General features: G+C 40.9%; 1 protein-coding gene across 5 annotated transcripts in view; it reads right to left on the reverse strand.

Annotated features, from left to right (window-relative positions):
* RASGRF2 (Ras protein specific guanine nucleotide releasing factor 2) overlaps nt 1-14,254 on the reverse strand; it is a 235,114-nt gene that overhangs the window by 133,846 nt on the left and 87,014 nt on the right. For all 5 annotated transcript variants that reach the window (XM_081826629.1, XM_081826628.1, XM_081826627.1 and 2 more), the window contains exons 5-7: nt 11,016-11,269; nt 4,351-4,430; nt 3,766-3,959 (exon numbers count right to left, since the gene is read on the reverse strand). In XM_081826629.1, the coding sequence (XP_081682755.1) occupies nt 3,766-3,959; nt 4,351-4,430; nt 11,016-11,269 (528 nt within the window). The remainder of the gene's footprint in view (nt 1-3,765; nt 3,960-4,350; nt 4,431-11,015; nt 11,270-14,254) is intronic.

Below are 14,254 nucleotides of genomic sequence, written 5' to 3' on the forward strand. Positions count from 1 at the left end.
AAGGTTTGGGAAGTTCAGACTGACTCCTTAGAGGAGGGAGACTCCTTCCTCTGTAAGACATGTGGAGGACGCTTTCTGTCTCTCCGTCCCATAAAACTTCTCCTGGTAAAGGCCCCTGGGATACGTACACTTTCACATATCCCTTCTGCACAATGTCATGATGGGTAAGTTTGCCTCTAAGTCAGCAGTCCTACAAGAAAATCAAGGCAATCAACAGCTAATGCACTACATTTTTCATAACAAAGAAGGTAGGAGTGGGAGAGCCTGACATTTATAATGCATGCACTGAAAACCCACAAAACTAAGTTTAGTCAATAGCTTCATGATCTTCCCCCATTAATTAAATCTATTTTAGAGAGCTCCTTGGCTAAGATTCAAGTAGATGGATTTGAAATTCGGAGACTGGCCCTTTCAACTTTCTGGTGGAAGAACAAACAAGCCTGAAGCTGCCAAAAAGCCGGGAAAGGACGTTCTGCAGAGAAGTGGACGACTCTCCAAAGAGCTCATCTGTATAGTCAAGAGCTGATTATAAATCTGTTTCACCTCAAAACCAAGAATCACAGTAAGTGCTGTCCAGACGAATCTAATTCTCCTTTCAGTTATGGAACAATATTTGTCACTTTATAGACATTAATTAGCTGGCTCTCCAATTACAGTGACTAGGCGGCTAGAGCTGCAAGTGGCTACTTTCTGGAGAACATCTCACACCACTGTTCTTGTCAGGGGCAGATCTCATGAGCGGCTTACCTATGGACTTATGAGCAGCTGAAGCCAATTTAAACAGTACCCTTCAAGCCACTGCCTTTGCTAATGAAAAATTATGTTAATGACTACATTATTTTCCATAACAAATTTTTTTCTTGGCAACACCTGGACTTACTGGTCTGATAGTTCAATTGAGGATAAATTTACTGCATCATCCAAATTCTACAATTCCCCCGTGTTTCCATAGCTCACCATAGGACATTAACAGCAACAATGGACTTGACGAAGGGCCCAGAAAAAGGAAGAATATCACACTTTTCTCTTCTACACATACACAGGCTAAAGGCTGCCAATCGCCTCTCCCCTGTGCCCACACCAACCTCCGCCCCCATGTCTAGACTCAAGAAAAAGTCTGGCCAGAGGTCCCTTGGTGGCATGAACTAGGGTCACATCTTCTACTGCTGCCTTATAGCAAAAGAAGTGTGGTGCCTCCACCTCGGCCCAAGGTCCAGCCTCTGCTAGAGCAAGGAGGAGGTGTCGAGGTACGGCTACACAGCGTGCAGAGGGAAATAGCAACAGTTAGACCCTCCGAGGGAGCCAACGCTTCCATGACTATTTCCCCGCATTTGTGAAAGAACCCAAAGGGAACAAGAAGGACAGAACGAACCTAGGAAGAAAAAAACCTTCAAGCTTCCAGAAAGGGCAATTTTCCCCCAAGTGTCCCACAGGGTCACTCCTAGGGAGAAGGCAGGAAGAAGAGACACCAAGCGAACAAGGCAGAGGAGAGACACCCAAGGAGAATGAGGCTCTTAGGTAGCAAATTCTGATGGGGCTTCCCCGCTTGGTCTGTTCAAAATAGTTATAGGGAAGCAAATAAATAAATAGCACAGTTCCATGTTCTTTCCATTTGCACATTTCTTGCAGTTTGGACCAACGCTGGCTAAATTATCTTCAAGTTTGAGGTTTCTCCCAGAACAATGGCTCTCATAACCAGTGCCTTTGGTTACCCTGGTCTGGAAGAAGCCAGAGAACCTCAACATCTGACCCTTCAGCTAAATTCTAGGGTTTGGGGCCACCACAGTCTTGGGATAAGGATTCTTGGACAAACACCAGGCTCCTTGCACTGCCACAGAGTGACTTTCAGAACCGGTGTAGTCCCCCTAGGATCACAGATTCAGATAGCTAGAGCTCTGGGAGATGACTAGAGCTCAGGTGCCTCAATTTTAAGAGTAAGAAACCGAGATTTAGATTAGTTCAATTATTTTCCTCAATGGTACAACTGAAGAGTGAGCAAGACATCCAGGTCTCCTAAAGATTCTCAGTCCAACTGTCCTTTCCTGACATTATGGGAATTCCTTGGAGTCAATCAAAATGCCAAGTCATTCTGACTGGGCTTATACTCCAGGGCAAAGGAGGGCAGGTGGTAGGAGAGTATCTCAGCATTTGTAAGGTGATCCGAAGGGCTTTCCAAGGCCCTACATTCTACTGTGTTTGGACACCTCCCCTAACATGCAAGTGCAGTTGTGGCATTTTAAAACACTGAATAAGACCAAGGGGAAATCAAATAGGCCTCGGGAAGACATCAGTGGGCTGTCAGAAAGGGAGCTAAGTACCTCCCTGAATGTTCCATGTGCCTTTCACCACTCTACCTTTGAATATTCACCTGAAATGAAGTTGCCAAAAAGACACAATTTCGGGTATTTAGTCCTAACCCGGAGGTAACTGCCAAAGGTTCAAACAGAATCTCAGAGCATTGCACTATATAAAGTTTGTTTCACTATAAATAAAAGCTTAAATTACAATTTTTATAAGGTTAAAAGAAAAGCAAACTTTTTTTTTTTTGCTTTGAAGTTTTTCTTGCAAAATATTTCCTCAGAGAGGCAAAGAGTTTAAACAACTCAGTTCCATGAAAGAACACAATAACATTATAAAGTTTCACTATATTTAAGTTGTTTCAAATGCATCCTTTTGGTTTTTAAAAATCTTACTAAACCTCTATGGTGACTTCCAGGATTTCAAGCAGAATTGACAAACTTTAGGATAAACAATTATGAACCAGAGCAACATTTCTTTCGGAGGCTACAAAATGATCAGCTGGGGTCAGTGATGCCTGTTCAGGGGGGCAAAGCTCTCCGCAGAAGCCCTAACACATGATTAGGAGAATTGGTTTACCACATGACAATCTGGAGGCCTGGCCAGAAGCCCCATAAATTCCACAATGAGAACACTCAATGCCTGTCCAAAAGAACAGAATCTACACTTTTCAAAAGAACAGGAGATTCAATTCACATTTTGGCCTCTGCTGTCCTCACTCAAGGACTCTTCACGGTAAAGCCCTAGCTACAGGCAAGAACACAAGTGTGCTCGATCCCTCAGGGTGCTCTAATGCCAAAAAGTAAACGTAAGGACAAGCCCCAGCCTCAAGGCAGCAACCCAACTAGGGGCCAAGAGTCCCCAGGTCCAGCCAGAGCCTCCAGACCCTTATGTCTCCACAGCCTCTGTGACCCAGCACGTCCTCCTTTTGCTCCCCAGAGCTCCAGACCAGCTCAGACGAGCTTCAACAGCAATTGTAATAGGGCAGGGAGGATGGGCAGGAAACAAAGACTTTCCCAGCAGCCACTCCACCCCGCAGAAGCCTTTTATGCAACCAGCATATACTGGAACTTTTGCACAGCACCCTATTTCTGTAAACCTGATAATATTTTTAAACATGCTGGAGGAGGAGACTCCATGGAAGAAGTCTGTGTGGAATCTTTCTGTAAAGAGAAAATTGTGCTACTTTGCAAAAAATCCTTCCTGATTTAATTGCTCCAAAAATGCCTGGTTTAAAACAACAACAACAACAAAAAAATGATGCCCGCTTTTCTTCCCTATACTACACAGAGAGAAAATGGATGGCATATATTTGTTTATCTCAGGGTCAAGCTCAAGACGACAGACAACGCACTTGTGCCATAATCCCCCACAGGGCATCCTTGCACACCTTGCTCTGGTCACCCGAGGTACCAGCACCACCAGACTGCAATCACTGACTTATGAGATGTGCCCCAGATGACTTACCTGAAACATTGGATAGGTCAGGAACGTTTCCAGCATTCTCCCCTCACAGGCAGGGTTGGCTTCATACTGTTTCAAGAGTTTGTCAAAATCTCTGTTTTGCTTACAGTTGGCAAGCACTTGGAGGCTGTACTGGTGATTACGCACAAATTCTTGATAAATGTTCAACATGGGGAGCAAAATATCGAACAGATCAGCTGGAAAAAAGAAGTAAACATGGCAGTTTCTCTCTGTGCTTGGTAAATTCTCGAGGGATGAGGAGAGGCTCTGTTCACTCCATGGGACTGGCCGAGAGGGGCTCCCAGCACCGGGGTCACATGTGCCCGGGGCCCCCCACTTCAGATGCCTGAATGACTGATAGATCTGGTAGAATGAACCTGGGGGTGGGGCGCAACTCTAGCCCCAGATGCACCGTGACAGGCCAGGGGAAAGGGCTGGAAGGGCAATGAAAAATAAGCCCAGTACCCAAGGAAGCTCACAGGTCAATGGGGAAACTCAGACAATGTGGGCTCAATGATGTTGAAGTTACTTTACTTTAATTGTAGCCATATTAAGAGAAAATCTTTTACCTCTAAAGCATGCACTTACCTAAAATTAGAGTAGGCCAGTTTGCTATCCTTGCCTTCAGTCCTTGGTGAAATATTTCATGAAGAAACATGATCGTTTCACTATAAAAAAAAAATGGAAAAATAATATAATCCAGTCATTGTAAAGTGTCTATTTGTTAAAGAAGCCCACTGAGTCCTTAAAGTCTTAATAAATACATGATATACATGTCTCCCAGGGCCTCCAAACTATATACCCAATAATAACATGGATTGCACTAGCCCTCACAAAGCAATGTGCCTTCCAATCTTTTTTTTTTTAAGATTTTATTTATTTATTTGTCAGAGAGAGAGAGAGAGAGCATGGGCAGGGGGAGTGAGAGAGGAAAAGCAGGCTCCCCTCTGAGCAGGGAGCCTGATGCAGGGCTCCATCCCCATGACTTGAGCCAAAGGCAGATGCTTAACCGACTGAGCCACCCAGGCATCCCCCTTCCAGACAATCTTAAAAATTCAAAGAAAATTCTGAGCTAAGCTTCAAATACTGGAAGAGAGTAAGTACCAAATCACTGTCATATAACTCTCTTTATCAATTTATAATAGAAACATCTTTCTACTGTTAGAATGTAGCACTTCAACTGATAATCAAAAAATTAGTTGTGATCCTTTTTCTCTTAGATTTGATTTTACATGATAACTCAGGGAAAGGACTCTCTTTAATCAAAATGAGTTTTGACAGGAGAGAGGGGAAAAAGTCCATAGCAAAGGTTTGGCAGAACTCTATTGTAATCACTCCTAAGACTCCCAAGACAGAAATGTGAAAGAATCCTCTGAAAAGGACGAAGCCTACATGGAGTTACTAAAATAAGAACTATGCATTGTTAGAGGTCCAAATTTCTAAAAGGTTCAAGAAAGCAACTTTTGCTTTCTCCTCATTACAATTCACCCACTGGCATGAACCTCTAAAGCCTTTTCTGAACTAACACATCGACACAATTAAATATAGAATCATTCATGTAAGTGAGATACTCTGGTTTGCTGAAGTCAAATTCCACTACATAAACATCAATGGGAAATCCTGAACTTTTTCCAAATGGTCCCTGAAACAAAAAACACACTGCTTGAAGAGGATAATTTGTTTTTCTTTTACAGAAATGTTAACCAAGCGGTGTTGGCTGTGCAAGGATTTCAACCAAATCTAGTTTGGTGCATATTGTGTATTGGTCTTTCAACCTCCATCCCGTCCTCCTTCTAGGTGGACGGGATGGAGAGCTAAAGCTACGCTCCCCAGCCTCCTTGGCAATGCGGTTCTGGATGTGAGTTCAGTTCTACCCGTTGCACCGACGGATGCACTTGGTAAGACACGGAAGACAGGAGTAGAGGCGATCTTCCTGTTGCTGAAAATCAGTCATGGAGATGTGTGTGTTTTAGGGGCCATTCCAGCACCCAGCTTCACCGTCCTAGTTTCTAGACAACAGCTTCCCGGACCTGAGAGGCAGATATGAAGGCAATGGTGGTGGTCGTACTGTGCTAACCACTGAAGCATGTCTGTGGTGCTGTGCCCTTGAACTCAAAGCTCCGGGGGCAGCTCCCTGACCTTACTCCTCCAGCTCTTCCCAAGACTTCTGTAAGTAGTGAACTCCCTCTGCTCACAGAGAGGCTTTTCTTTCCTACATTGAAAATGTATATAACTGATATATCTACTTTCATATTTGATACCTTGATGGTTAGAAAAGAGACGAAACAATCTTGCACGTAGATAGGGAGGTTATTTTTTTTTTTAAGTATAAACTCTGTTGAAATTCAAAAACATCGGAGCGTCTGTGTGGCTCAGTGGGTTGAGCATCAGACTTGGTTTCAGCTCAGGTCATGATCTCAGGGTCGTGAGAATGAGCCCCTCATCGGGCTCCACACTCACAGAGTCTGCTTGTCCCTCACCCTTTGCGTCCCCCCACTTGCTCACTCTCTCATAAATAAATTTAAAAATCTTAAAAAAAAAAAAAAAGAAATTCAAAAAAATTGACCCGCCATAACTGGAAGCCTGTACCTCCCACTTAGGCAAAGCAAGGAAAGGAATCCAGTTAAACAACAGCAATGACAACACCCTATAAGCCTCAGCTTTAAAAACATACCTCCTCAGTATGTTAACTGGAATTAAAATAAAAACTTTTTTAAAAAGCAAAAAAAAACAAGTAAAAAAATAAAAATAAAAACATAAATCTTAAAAATAAGTAAAATCAAAAATTCAAAACATACCTCTTCAAATCTCCATTAAGGACTAGGTATCGTAATCAACTGCTAACTGTGTGAAGAGCTTACAGCCTTGCCTTCCAAGAAGAGGCACAGCACATCCTGACTCCGAATTTAAACAATATGACAAGCCTGGCCTTCCGCATTGCAGATCAGGCAATCCAACGGAAACAAATCCCCAGAGGTGACCTAAGACCAATGCGGTGCAGAGTGCAGTTTACCATCCTTTCCGTTGTCCTCGGAACCATTGGAATGACGTTCTTGGCCGATGCATTGCCAAAATGCGAGCTGCGCAGCCTGAGGAGCAGAAGCCCTCCCTGAGGTCCCTGGCGATGTCCCACACACTTGAATGTGGCCACTGCCATCTAATGTGGAGAGATCTCCCTCCCACCTCACAACAGAGAAGTCAAGCTTCTAATCCCCTGTTAACAAGTTTCCATCCAGGGGCACCTGGTGGCTCAGTCAGTTAAGCGTCTGACTCTGGGTTTCGGCTCAGGTCGTGATCTCAGGGTCTTGAGATCAAGCCCCAAGATGGGCTCTGCGCTCAGTGTGGAGTCTGCTTGACATTCTCTCTCTCCTTCTCCCTCTGCCCCTCCCCTCTCAAATAAATAAATAAATCGTTAAAAAAACAAACAAACAAGTAACCATCCATCAACCACTCTTTTTGCAGTCATCTATAAACCCCCAGCTGTGCCTTTTTAAATATTTAAATGCATTTTAATTGTGATCTATGATTTAGTCCCTAAAATCTTCCTTACAGTGTTTTCACTTTATAAATACCCAGGGAAAATAACCTTTATCTCATATTTGGCAATAACTTAAACGCAGGCTCGGGGATGGGTAAAATAAAGGGAATTAAGAGTACACATATCCTGTTGAACACTGAGTAATGTAGAGAATTGTTGAATCACTACCTTGTACATCTGAAACTAATATAACACTGCATGTCAAATATACTTCAATAATAAAATAAAATAAGATAAATGCAAAAATTCTTTAAAAAGCCGAATTAAAATATATTGCAAAAATTTTTGGTCTTTTTCTTCAAAAAAATTTTTTTACTACGGTTGATACACAATATTACATTACTTTTAAGTGTGCAATTAGGGATTTGACAAGTTTATACATTATACTATGCTCACTACCATCTGTCCCGTTATATCACTATTACAATACAACTGACTGTACTCCTTATGCTTTGCTTTTTATTCCCATGACTTACTCATCCCATAACTGGAAGCCTGTATCTCCTCCTCCCTTTCCCCCATTTTGCCCAGCACCTCACCCACCTCTCCTCTGGCAACCATCAGTTTGTTCTCTGCATTTATAGGTCGAGTTTCGCCTTTTTGCTTACTTATTTATTTAATTTTAGATCCCACTTTTGAGTGGAACCATATGGTATTTTCTTTCTTAGTCTGACTTATGTCACTTACTATAACACCCTCCAGGTCCATCCACATTGTTTCAAATGGAACAATCTCATCCCTTTTTATGGCTGTGTAATATTCTAGTGTGTGTGTGTGTATTATTATTATCCACTGGTCTATTGATGGACACTTACGTTACTTCCTTAAAGGAGTATACAGCCAAACATGTAGGTGTGTGAACATGTTAACTAACAAAACTAATATGTTACTTTTCCGGGTTTTTATAAAAACAAACAAAAAAGGGGGACGGGAACATAGACCGTGTCATTCTCCAGTCCCTCTGACTTGGAGAGCACCCACGTGGCTCTTCCACCACTTGGCAAATTTCTGGTGTTGTCTCTTTTTTATATGCCAGTTGCTCTTTTAAACTGTGGCTTTTATTCTGTACTCAAGGACAGAGGAATCTGTTCCTGGCCCCTCAGTACTATCCAGTCCCACTGCTGTTTGCAGCATCAAGGGTTGAGTCCCTTTGTTACCATGTCTTCCTCTCTCTTGCTATTCTCTTGCCCTTCTCTCTATCTTTGGTTGTGCAGAAACTGTCCAGTCAAGCCCTCAGTTCTTCTTCAAGAAGAACTGTTCTATTAATAGGTGTAATTTGTTGTGTTCCATTGAGGAGGTGAGTTTAGGGTCTTCCGACATCACCATCTTGGAGCAGAACTCTCCCCAGCCACTCTTTTAATGCTTTGAGTTCTGAGCTCCAAGTTTCCAGCTCGCTGGCAGTCCTCTCTGCAGCATTACTCCTGTCATAATTCTGGGCAACTCTAATATGCACAAAAAACAACATTGCAATATCCTGGCGTCTAGGGCCTTTGAACTCCTCTCCTGTAGGGATCTTACCCTTCATTGACCTCAACACTCCCTTGACTATACTTTAGACCTTGTCATTGTCAGTAACTACATCCCTTTCCTATCTCAGTTTCAAGCAAACTATTCTCTGACCACCTCCTTATCTTTCAATTCACTTCCTTTAGAATTCTGACTCTAAAAATCCTTTCACATCACCAGGACCGTAAGCCATGATCCTGTCATCACAACCCCCTCACACCATCATTTCCCTCTCCACACAGTTTAGATTCCATGGCTCATTGTTATAATCTCTTCTTTGCATATACCTTCACTCCCCTATTCATTTCTCATTTCATCATATTAGCCTCACGCAACAGCAATAAGCCAACCATCCATCTACTCTGCACCTGCTCCCATGCAGCTGAAAGTGGCTAAAGAAAAACACAACCATCCTGACTAGTCTCACTGCAAAGGCATGACCACCAGCTTAATAGAGTAATATAGGCTCTTCCAGCTGCCTAACAATTATACTACATTATTTTACACCTTTCTTCTCTTATCTAACCCCAACACTTTCCTTCTATCAGCACTGTCACCACTTGTCCTTGCTTCCTAATGACATATGTGTCAAGGCACTGTTCCCTCCCTCTCTATGCTCCCAGCTTGACTTGAACACCATGTTCTAGCCACTTTTGTCTATGCAAGTTTATTGCTCCAGCAATTTCCCCCTCTCTACCTACATCATTCTCCCTTGTTATCAGTGTAATTTTTATCCCATCTTAAAACACACACAGACTTTTTTATACTTTTACATTTACCTGCAGGCAGCATCTCGTTTATGGGCTCCTCTCTATAGCAACACTGAGTTTTTGATACCAACTCTCTCCAATTATTATCCTTCCCCCCATTCTCTCCTAAGTCCCCTCCAATGAGGCTTTGGCCCCTCATCAAAGTTACCAATAAGCTCTGTGTTAAACCCACGGTCAGTTCTCAATTATCATTTAATTGACCTTTTTGACATAGTTCGTTCTCTCTTGCCTTGGTTTCCAGGACAACCCGTTCTGCTGGTTTTCATCCTACAGCCCTAACTGATAAAGTTCTTTATTCAAATATCAACTTATCTTTGAGGCCTTTCCAAAGGCTGGCTAGAGAAAAACTATGGCACATTCACATAATGTAAAACAATGTAGTGATTTTTAAAAAAATAGAATGCTCTTTAGATGTCAATATCAGAAGATGTCTAGAATATACTGTTAAATGAAAAAGGCACATATTGCAATGAGCAGTGGGTGTTATACACAAATAATGAATCATGGATCACTACATCAAAAACTAGTGAAGTACTGTATGGTGACTAACAACATAATTAAAAAAAGTGAAAAAGGCAAGTACATATTAAAGTTCATTGTCTTTTGTGTAAGAAGGGGGAAAATAACACTATATTCATATTTGATTGGATCTACATCAAGAAACACTGGAAAGATATATAAGAAACTAGTGAAAATGGTTAAATACAGAAAATGGGGGAAATGGGGTGGGCAGAGACAAAGCAAGAGTTATTTGGTATTTTCGTGTTGTTTTGAATTTTGAACAACGTAAATGTATTATGTATTCAAAAATAAATTACTAAATTTTACATAAAACACCCAGGCACCCCCATTTTCCCCCTCTCCTCTCCCCATCTTGACTTTTTCCACAACACTCATCACCACATAATATACTACATATTTCACTTATTCACTATTCATTGTCTCTTTTCCCACATCAAAATTTAAGTACCATGAAGGCAAGGATTTCTGCTTTGCTCACTGACGAATCCTCAGCAGGAAGAACACTATATATATTTATTGAGGAAAATAAATTTGCTACAGATTCTCAGGCACTCTGTTAGTTATTGTTCGTTCTAAAATACATCTGTATAAATTACATGTAAAGACCCATTACTCACTCCATTTCCCTCAGTTTGTGAAGGAGGTTATCTTTCCCAACACATACATGCCCACACAATGACAAGAAAACATATGTCAAATAGAGGGAAAAAAACAGAAAACTAGATGCCATGATGCAAGATAAAGACATGTAAATTTGGACAAATAATGAAACACAAATGACAGTGTTCTTATTTTCAATATCACACATTCGTAAAGGTGAATTTATGATACCTATTCTTTTAAGAGTAAAGTAAAAATTCTTTTAAGAAATAGATATGCATTTTTCACATGACTCTTTAATTTATGCCAAGACAAACCTGTTGAGAAAAATGCTGCTGACATCATCATGGCTGATGGGAGGCTTCTTGGAGCTGGCCGCCATTCTCAGGGGCCGGAGGAAGCCATTGACCAGGATATAGAGCTGGTGAACGTACTCCGACTCGGCTTCAACCATGGTGAACACAATCTGGTTTCTCTTCCTCATACTTTCAGCATGAGGAGAACAAATGTAATCCTGCACAATAGTCTTCCATTTCCTTCTACACAACCATCCTCTCATGAAGCTCTGAACCTACAAAACAACAACAGAAAGATCTCAGGGAGCTGTGAGGATTGTTTCCATCCTGTGCCATATAAAACACTGCTTTTTTGTTAGTGCGTTAATTGTCACATCACTAAAATAAATAATGGCAGGCTTTTCCAGATAACAGGCAAAAAGAGAATTTAAAAATAATATTTTTCTCAGCTTCACAAGTTTCTTCCCTACCTTAAGTTCTTTAGGACTGCCTGAATGGCCACCAGAATAGGATAATATTACATATTCAGTTATTAACATTTTAATAAAGGAATAACTTGAAGGTTTATTCTTTAACAATACAAAAGCAGATATTAAAAATTTTTTAATTGTGGTAAAAAAGCATATAACTTAAAATTTACCATCCTAACCATTTTTAAGTGTATAGTTCATTAGCGTTAAGTATTTCACATTGTTGTACAACAGATCTCCAGACCTTCTTCATCTTGCAAAACTGACACTCTATACCTATTGAAGAACAATTCCCCACTACTCCCTTCCTTCAGCCCCTGGTATCCACTGTTCTACTTTCTGTTTCTGTGAATTTAACCACTTTAGATAGCTCATATAAGTGGAATCACACAGTATCTATCTTTTTGTGACTGGTTAATTCCACTTAGTATAATGTCCTCAAGGTTCATCCATGCTGTACCATGTGCCAGGATTTCCTCCCTGTTTAAGGCTGAGTAATATTCCACTGTATGTACATTTTGTTTATCCATTCATCTGCTGATATACATGTGAGTTGCTTCCACCTCTTGGCTATTGTAAATAGTTCTTCAGTGATCATGGGAGTGCAAATATCTCTTCAAGATCCTACACTCAATTCTTTCAGATATATACCCAGAAGTGGGAATGCTGCATCATGTGCTAGTTCTATTTTTAACTTTTTGAGGAACGACCATGCTGCTTTCCATAGCAGTTGAACCACTTCACGATCCCACCAAGAGTGCACAAAGGTTCCAATGTCTCAACATTCTCATCAACACTTATGTTCTGGGTTTTTTTGTTGTTTTTTTTTTAATTTTTTTTTTAAAGATTTTATTTATTTATTTGAGAGAGAGAGAATGAGAGACAGAGAGCACGAGAGGGAAGAGGGTCAGAGGGAGAAGCAGACCCCCTGCTGAGCAGGGAGCCCGATGCGGGACTCGATCCCGGGACTCCAGGATCATGACCTGAGCCGAAGGCAGTCGCTTAACCAACCGAGCCACCCAGGCGCCCCACGTTCTGGTTTTTTGATGGTAGTCATCCTAATGGGCGTGAGGTGACACTGCACTGTGGTTTTGATTTGTATTTTTCTGATGCTTAGTGATACTGAGCAGTTTTTCATGTGTATATGACTTCTCCAAAGATCATGTGTATATGATTTCATCTTTGGAGAAATGTCTATTCAAGTCCTTTGCCCATTTTTAAATCAGGTTATTTGATTTGTTGTTATTGAGAGGGGTTTTTTTGGTAAGCTTAGAAAGTAAGTGTTAGACATCAGCTTATCTGACCCCTTCCATTTATAGACAAGTAAACTAAATTTTGTGGTAAGTCACATAGGAAAGATGCAATCAGACTTGGCATTCTTTTACCTGCTTTTTGTTAACTGCAAGGATTCTCTCCCAGCCACATGGAGAAAACACATGTTAATGATTTGCAGTGGAGATTATTTTGTGAAAAGAAACATGAAATAAAGGTAAAAATCAATTCTGTAGAAAACATGATAGCCTCTAAAACTGATCTGAATTTGATTTGAAAAATAACAGACAAACCTGAGAAAGTGCACTGGCCTGCGCATTTTAGCCGACAAGTATTTACTGAACATCTTTCAAGTGTCCAGGTAAATGCTGGGTGCTAACCAGACATACCTTAACCCAAAGGCTCTGCACTAACCTGCTGGGTAACTCTGAACTCTGGTCTTCCATTCTCTCACCTATAAAATAATGGACCAAAACAATCTGAAGTCCTTTCTAAATATAAAAAAAATTATATGATAATTTATTAGGGTGTGTGATATCTAAGTGGCAGATTCAGCAACAAAGCAGGTTGCACATCCACATATAAGTGAAAGCATTAAATCACTACCAAATCTCCTTTTATTTTAAACAATTTTTTTTTAAGATTTTTTTAATTTATTTATTTGAGACAGAGAGAATGAGAGAGAGAGAGCACATGAGAGGGGGGAGGGTCAGAGGCAGAAGCAGGCTCCCTGCCGAGCAGGGAGCCCAATGCGGGACTCGATCCAGGTACTCCAGGATCATGACCTGAGCCGAAGGCAGTCGCTTAACCAACTGAGCCACCCAGGCGCCCTAAACAATTTTTTAAAGATTTTATTTTTATTTATTTGAGAGAGGGGCGGGAAGAGCATAGAGGGAGAGTTAAAGGAAGAGGCAGACTTCCCGCTGAGCAGGAAGCCTGATGCGGGCCTTGATCCCAGGACCCTGGGATCATTACCTGAGCCGAAGGCAGCCGCTTAACTGACTGAGCCACCCAGGTGCACCCCAAATCTTTTAGTATCATTGTTATCTGTTCAACACATTCTTACACTTCTTTTTTTTCCCCTACTATTTCACCCATATGGTCTAAATTACCATGTGTTTAAACAACTACTCTTCTTTTGCAATGTTTAAAATTCTTTCATTTACCTACCAATGTTGTCATCATACTGTCAATTTTCATACAGTTGCCATGCTTCAAACAATAAAAATTAACCACATTTTAATAGAATTATGTGGGGGAAATTATATGCACATTATTTGGAGAACTCTAATGGGAAGTTTCTGTGTAATATGATAAATTTCAATTTTCTGTTCCCTGAAGATAAAAAAAATTATGTTGATATTTGGCAAGATTGGAAGAGAGAAACTAATTCATCTGAAACACCCCTTTCCACACAGACATTAGGTTGATGGGGACAAAAAGGACAATAGAATTGATTTCAAAACCTACTTAACAAGTTCAAAAATAATTTTTTAATTGCTTCTATTGAGAAACAGG

The sequence above is a fragment of the Leptonychotes weddellii genome, chromosome 7, assembly GCF_054177405.1.
Source record: "Leptonychotes weddellii isolate Sample4059 chromosome 7, ASM5417740v2, whole genome shotgun sequence".
NCBI classification, from domain to species: Eukaryota; Metazoa; Chordata; class Mammalia; order Carnivora; family Phocidae; genus Leptonychotes; species Leptonychotes weddellii.